Below are 8,076 nucleotides of genomic sequence, written 5' to 3'. Positions count from 1 at the left end.
GGTATTTTCATAGTAAATGTTCAAGTTCAAGTTTGCATCTGTGTATATGGTGAGTGTGTGTGTGTTTGTAGTTCAGTGTGCATGTGAAGTGCAATGTAAATGTGAAGTGCAGTGTGCATGTGTGTGTGTAGTGTGCATGTGTGAGTGTAGTGAGACTCAAAAAGTGTGCCCCCAAAAATCGGCCATCCTAGGCAAGTGTCTTGTTTGACTAGGCCAAAATACACCCCTGGCATAAACACAAATCTATTTCCCCTTCTTTTTTTCTAGGTACACATAATTGGCAACCATCCTGACAATGTGATGTGCACCCCTTATATAAATTAATTATTTTACTGCCTCCCTGCAACACCTACTATAGGTCATGACATTCTAGGGCACTGTTCCTATCCATGGACCCCCTCTGCAAGTAATGCCCCCTAAGAATCACACTTTTTTTATTATAACCCAGCACAGGCAACCCCCATCCTGCAATAACCCGCACTTAAGCATTTGTCACCACATCCAATGAATGCTCAACTCAAGTGACTCATCTGCCCATTGCAAGATCCCAAAGAAGTTTACTGAAAAAGTTAAAATCTTCAGTTTTTATTTAATACCCATTCTATTCACACAAAAATGATGAATACATAACAGCTGATGGATTGCTCTGACATTCCAGATGTATATTGCTCTGTTACCGTGAACTCCCTGGATTTTGTGTGAAACACAGGGATTCCTGTCATTGTATACACTTCTGTTTGACTGTATTATCCCTCATGTAAGCCTCCAGTTAATGTGTTGGGTATTGCTTAATGTATGCTCTTTTAATATATTGTGTTGTTTTTACCTATTCCTGAGTTTCTGAATCCAGATCAGCTGGGAAATGACTAAGCCTATTCTGAGAACAAACTGATGAAAGAACAAAACTAAAATACAGTATAATTCTGTCTGTATGTTCATTATAACAAGCTTTTTTTTCTAATTTACATTAATTTAACAACACTAAACATGTCACAGAAAGTAATCAAAACATCACTTTGAGTTATTGTTAATAGGCATTTTAGACATAGTTAAATTATAAGTATAATCAACCAGAAACCAACTGTTGTCAAACCAGATTATTTACAGATAATCAGTAAACTAATAACATTAAAATGATCACGTATCCTTAAAGGGACATTGTAATGTAATGCGATTCATTACAGCAAGTACGCTTTGCAGTACTGACACTGGAAAACTATGGGGCCTATTTATGAATGTGCGAGCGGACATGATCTGATATTGTGGATCATGTCCGCTGCACATCGATAAATGCCGACAGCATACGCTCTCGGCATTTATCATTGCACCAGCAGTTCTTGTGAACTGCTGGTGCAATATCGCCCCCTGCAGATTCGCGGCCAATCAGCCACTAGCAGGGGGTGTCAATCGACCCGATCGTATTGGATCGCGTTGATTTCCGGCGATGTCTGTCCCCCACCTCAGAGCAGGCGGACAGGTTATAATTTGTGTTTCTAGCGAGCCTGAAGACTCGCCAGAAACACGGGGCATCAAGCTCCATACGGAGTTTGATAAATAGACCCCATTGTATTTCATCTATTTAAAGGAATTAAGTGAACAAGTAAAGTACAGAAAGTGGCGATCATTACAGCTCCTTGTTTAACTACAAATAAACATTTTATATTACAGTCTCATACGGTTTAATATCTCTTTAAATGCATGTTCATACATAGATATAGTTATATTTAGATACATCTGCAATGGAACTTTTGCAATATATTTATACAAATACCTAAAAAGATCTGCACACAATATCTGATAAAACATAATATCATTAAAGGGATATAAGACCCAGTTTTTAATGTTTCAGCCAGAGCATTCAATTTTAAACAACTTTCCAATTTACTTCTATTCATTTGCTTCATTCTCTTGGTATCTGTAGTTGAACAGCATACTTAAGTAGCTTCAGGAGTCGCAATGCATTACATGAGGCTAGCAGCTGACTTGTGACTGTACAGAAATGCCTCTTTTCATTGGTTCGCCAGATGTGTTCTGCTAGTAGTGCATAGCAGCTCCTTCAAAAAAGCATACCAAGAGAATGAAGCAAATTTGATAATAGAAGTTGGAAAGTTGTTTAACACCACATGCTCTATATTAATCGCAAATAAACATTTTTGGTTTAATGTCCCTTTAATTAAACCAACTTGATTCGTTTAGTCTAATGCAGTGTTTTCAACCAGTGTGCCGTGGCACACTAGTGTGCCGTGAGAGATCCTCAGGTGTGCCACGGCAGACTGACAACAGTGTGACATATTTTTTAAACTTTGCTTGTTTTTTACTCCCAGTGCAGGGGTAGTTTGTAGGAGGCATGGCATAACAGCACAATACATACAGTATGTGTGTGTTTGTGTGTATGTGTATATATATATATATGCTGTATTAGGCTACAATGTGTGATTTTTTTTTTAAATTTTGGGATGGTGGTGTGCCACAGTATTTTTTAATGTAAAAAAGTGTGCCACGGCAAAAAAAAGGTTAAAAATCACTGGTCTAATGCACCTATAACTACAGGCAGCACAGTACAATAGTTTTGTTGCCAGAGCTATCCAAAAACTCACACATACCTTACTCTTGTCAATTACTTCATAATGCAAAAGACAAAACTATTTTAATTGCGCTAAATTATCCTCTAAATAAATTATCCTCTAAATATATTTTTGAGAGTACATAATTGAATGTGAATTAATCACACAGTACATTTTAACTGCATATCTTTGTTTAAAGGGAAATTAAAAAAAAACCCTTTTTACACTCACCTTGTGTTTCCAGTTTAAAGAATCTATTACTGATCATAACATTGTAAAATAGATATATGTAGCTAATTTACACTGTTTATTTTATTTTCTATACCCTGCCTGTTTTTTATTATCTGTGCAACAAATCCACCTTAAGTGCACAAAGGGTAGAGGCTGTGACAACGGCAGGGGCGTGGCTTGCAGCTGCAATCTGGTTCAAGAGAGAGGGATACTCAACCTGCTCTGGATACTGAGTCTGCAGCAACAGGTGGAGGAGCTCAGATACAAAAGGATAAACTGAGCTTCCAGAGAGAGAAAAGCTGCAGAAGGGATTAACTGGGCAGCCCCACCTGCTTCTTGCATGCACATTGCTGGGTGAGCTTTGCTATGAGTGCCAGGTCACTTCTTTTGTTTATGGCACTGAGCATTGGGGTCAAGGCTCTATATGGGAATGGAGATGATCTATGGGAAAGGTTTTCACGTCTTCCCTATCCAGAGGATAATTTGTTTCTCTATGACACTTTCCCCCAGGACTTTATGTGGTCTGTGGGGACAGCAGCTTACCAGGTGGAGGGAGGCTGGCAGCAAGATGGCAAAGCACCTTCCATCTGGGATACCTTCTCCCATAAAGATAAGCATGGACGGGCCACTGGAGATGTAGCAAGCAACAGTTACAACAACCTTTTCCTGGATACAGAAGCTCTTGAAACTTTAGGAGTCACAAATTACAGATTTTCTCTTTCTTGGTCGAGATTGTTCCCAAATGGCACAGAATCAGGTCCCAACGAGGCAGGACTTGCCTATTATAGAAGGCTTCTTGACAGGTTGAAGGAACTCAGTATAGAACCTATAGTAACGCTGTATCACTGGGATCTTCCACAAAGGCTTCAAGATAAATATAAAGGGTGGCTCAATGAATCTATGGTGGATATTTTCAAAAATTACGCAGAGTACTGTTTTAGACTTTTTGGAGATGATGTGAAGTATTGGATAACTATAGACAATCCTTATCTGGTGGCTTGGCATGGCTATGCCACTGGCTGCCTGCCCCCTGGCATCAGAGGTGAGAAGCTATTTGGATATATGTCTGGGCACAATCTCATAAAGGTAAGGACAAGAATGACTGTCATAAAAATAGCAAACATGTGACAGTGCATAATAAATTACTTAGCTAAGTCAGCTTGAATAACAAGGTGTAAAACTTTCGCTCCACAAGACGCAACAGAACAAAAAAAAAAATACATTCCAATTCTACATAAAATAGTTGTTTACTATTATAAATAACACTGGGGATTATCAAGGGCATTTTGAGGTGTTTGCAGCATTTATCCATTTATTGCCAGAACAGTATATGCAAACCCTAAGTAAACAATCACTGCAATAATGAAACAATTGTTGTTCATGTTTACACACAATTCATTCAGTAATTAACATTTTTTGTAAAGTTCCATCTTCTGGTAAATATAAAACAAGATCTTAAATCTGAAATCATTATAATAAGCCATAAGCATTACACGTGATAATGTTTCTTTTATTTAGTTTTCAAGACAGTGTGACTTTTGTAACATAGAAGCTTTAAATAGATGAACTATGGGTTATTACTTTGGCAGTTTTCAGCAGGCTGTAAGAGAGTTACAAATAGGTAACATTGCTGTGATACAAAAGAGATGAAAGTGATAATTGTATCTGTTATCATGCTGGTCCCCAAGTTATCAGGGGGGCTTTTTCATTTGTGTATATGTTTGTCACTCTGGGGCAATTTAAAACCGGTAAGAATCTCTATTAATGAGTAATAATTAATAATTAAATAATTGCTCTCATCAGATATATAGAGACTAACCTTTATAATGAGATCACTCTAGTGTGTAGGTTATTTCTTATTCCTTCACGTTGTTTTATTAATGTACATTTGTTACTCACATGATTAACCATATTTAATCAAACAGAAAGCATGTTACTGACCAGATGACCCTCAATGGAAAGAGAGTCCCTTAGGGCTGTTAGTGGGATTGTATTTATTTTTGGGTAAGAAAGAGATACACTTAGCCCTTTATCATTCTAAATCTTACACATGATAGTTTAGGTATGTGCCATTTTTACCCTGACAAACCTAGAGGGTCATATGACCCCTTATTTTAAATAAGCGTTTCTGTCTTTACCAGGAGTCACATGCTCCTATTGATTCTGTTTTGGTGGTTTATAGTGTCATAGGAATCAGACTGTAGATGTGTAAACCTAAGGGGAAGGGGAATTTGCCCTCTCTTGACCCCGATGTTGAGTGGTATTTGATTTATTTAGAAAATATGCATTATTGGTCTTTTAGTGGTAAATACTTCAGCTACATTACAGTTATAGGGACTTAAAACCTAAAAACAGAAATATGTTAGAAATAATTTCACTTTCAAAAAAATGCATGGTCTAATATCTATATTTATCTATCTAACTAATCTATCTATCTATCTATCTATCTATCATCTATCTATCTATCTATCTATCTATCATCTATCTATCTATCGACTGTATCTATCTATCATTTGTCTGTCTGTCTATCTATCTACCCTCAGTATCTATCATCTATCTATCTATCTATCTATCTATCTATCTGTCTGTCTGTCATCAGTCAGTATGTCTCTATCTATCTATCTATCTATCATCTATCATCTATCTATCTATCTATCTATCTATCTATCTATATATCTATCTATCTATCTATCATCTATTTATCTCTGTCTATCATCTATCTTTCTATCTATCTATCTATCTATCTATCTATCTATCTATCTATCTATCTGTCTGTCTGTCTGTCTGTCTGTCTGTCTGTCTGTCTGTCATTTTATCATCTGTCAGTATGTCTCTATCTATCTATCTATCTATCTATCTATCTATCTATCTGTCTGTCTGTCTGTCAATTCATCTATCTATGTATATGGTTTAGAAAAAGGAGCGATAGGAGTGTTGTTATAAACACATACAAAAATATTCACACATAAATAATACTTCTGCTAAAGATAATTCCCAAAAAGGGATTTTGATTAATTTGAAAATAAACAGGTCATTTGAAAAAAGAATGGCAAAAATAAATACAAGGATGAAATGCTATATTAAGAATGATAGTTTTTGCATGAATCTGTGGTTCAGTGTAAGTGATGGGGAAAACTTCAGAAACTAAATGTATGAATGTCTTATATTGCTCTGCATAACTTTACTGTGTTACATAATTTCTCAGTAGAACAGTGAGCAAAAGTTCTTACAATATCTTGTCATTCAAAATGTTATGTTTCTATGTTTTATAAAGTAAACACACTTGCATGACCTGGCATTAAATCATAACAATGCACAATCTTAGTATCATGATTTATTATGGTTGTTTTTAATTATTCCTTTAATTTGTTGACTATTAGAACGAATCACATTTGCCTCATGCATGTTTTGTCCAGATCCTGCTCATTGGGATTGTAATAAAGCTACCCATAATGATATTGATGAGCTGACAGGATATCAGCATTGTTAGCAGCAGAACTTTATTATAACATTGTACTGTACATTTTACTCTCCTTTATAGGGAGAACATGACTAGATGACAAACAAAATGGCAGTTTTGTTCTCATTTTTTTATTTTACTATCACTTTAAAGGGACACTGAACCCAATTTTTTTATTTTGTGGTTCAGATAGAGCATGCAAATTTAAGCAACTTTCTAATTTACTCCTATTATCATTTTTTCTTCATTCTCTTGGTATCTTTATTTGAAAAGCAAGAATGTAAGTTTAGAAGTCAGCCCATTTTCTGGTTAACAACCTGGGTTGTTCTTGCTGATTGGTGGATAAATTCACCCACTAATAAACAAGTGCTGTCCAGGGTTCTAAGCCAAAAATTGTCTGGCTCCTTAGCTTAGATGCCTTCTTTTTCAAATAAAGATAGCAAGAGAAAAAAGAAAAAATTATAATAGGAGTAAATAAGAAAGTTGCTTACAATTGCATGCTCTATCTGAATCATGAAAGAAAAATTGGGTTCAGTGTCCCTTAAATTTAATAATTATCATTACAACACATTTTTACATTCTACCTTCTTAGTATTGTTCTACAAAATTATGGCTCTGCTGACCCTCAGACAGATTTGTTTAGCAGTCTTTTTAACCAACTCAGCTTTATGGTCTGACCAGTCCCTCAAGCTTCACCTATTTCTATTTTATGCTATGCAGCTAATTCATAAGCAATGGAGTGAGTCTGCTGTGTAGAATAACCTATGAATTGAGGCTGGCGAAGCTTCCAAGGCTGGAAAGACCTCTTAATGAAATTTTTCTCACTGAGACCAAAGTGGTGCACAAAAAATAGTTTATGCGCATACAATTTAATAAGCAGGAGCATAAGCTAACACTTACTTTGTCACTAAAACACAAATATATAATACTCAAAGCTGTCTCTATAATGTGATCTGGTGGACTTAGTCAGCATTTGACAGGATCCATCAACGGGGTATCAGCACACACTTGTGTAAAATTCATGCCAGATGCCCTAAACCGCTCTTTTTAATGGATTGGAATAAACATAATTGTAAATTGATTTTATCTGTATAAATATGTTTTCAATTTGCTGAGCTTTATTCCTTGACTCCACTTATTATGATCACTGGTTTTCAAACCTGTCCTCAGACCTCCCTAACAGGCCAGATTTTCAGGATTACCTTGGATGACAACAGGTAAAATAACCACGTTTACTAATCAGCTGATTATTTCACCTGTGCTCTAGTTAAGATATCGTCCAAATCTGGCCTGTTAGGGAGACCTGGGACAGGTTTGAAAACCAGTGGTTTAGATTGTAGTATTTGGAGAATTGAGGGTGGTATTTCATTTTTGGACCCAGGCAGCACAATGTCTTGACCCAGCACTAATGGTACCTACATACAATAGCCAGTTAATTGAATCTAAGAAATAATTAATTGCTTTTTAATTTATTCTATACAAATACTATGAAGACTGCATTTTACTTAATTGAAATGAACACATATAACTCCAGTCTAAAATATTATTAGGAAAAGTAGAGAATAAAAATGAATATGTAGCAAATCATCAGCAAACCATTTTTTCTTAATTTTACATTTCTACATTTTATTAACATACATTGCAGTCCCGATGACTAAATTAAGCATAATAGTGGATTTACATAGCTGTTTGTATGTGTTTATTTGTAATTGTATGTGTTTATTTGTGTTTGTATGTGTTTTTTCAATATTAAAGATTTTAATCATTCTCAGTTCATATGTTAATATCAAGATTCCTGGTCTAATAGACAATGCATAGTTC

At 35.6% G+C, this 8,076-nt stretch overlaps 1 protein-coding gene across 1 annotated transcript in view; it reads left to right on the top strand.

Annotated features, from left to right (window-relative positions):
- Window positions 1-3,048: 3,048 nt before the first annotated feature.
- Window positions 3,049-8,076, top strand: part of KL (klotho) — a 141,953-nt gene continuing 136,925 nt past the window's right edge. The window contains exon 1 of the mRNA XM_053708456.1: window positions 3,049-3,881. Coding sequence (XP_053564431.1) covers window positions 3,162-3,881 — 720 coding nt within the window. The 5' untranslated portion in view covers window positions 3,049-3,161. The remainder of the gene's footprint in view (window positions 3,882-8,076) is intronic.

Source organism: Bombina bombina, chromosome 3 (assembly GCF_027579735.1).
Source record: "Bombina bombina isolate aBomBom1 chromosome 3, aBomBom1.pri, whole genome shotgun sequence".
Lineage (NCBI taxonomy): Eukaryota > Metazoa > Chordata > Amphibia > Anura > Bombinatoridae > Bombina > Bombina bombina.
This window is presented reverse-complemented; position numbering and strand designations above follow the sequence as displayed.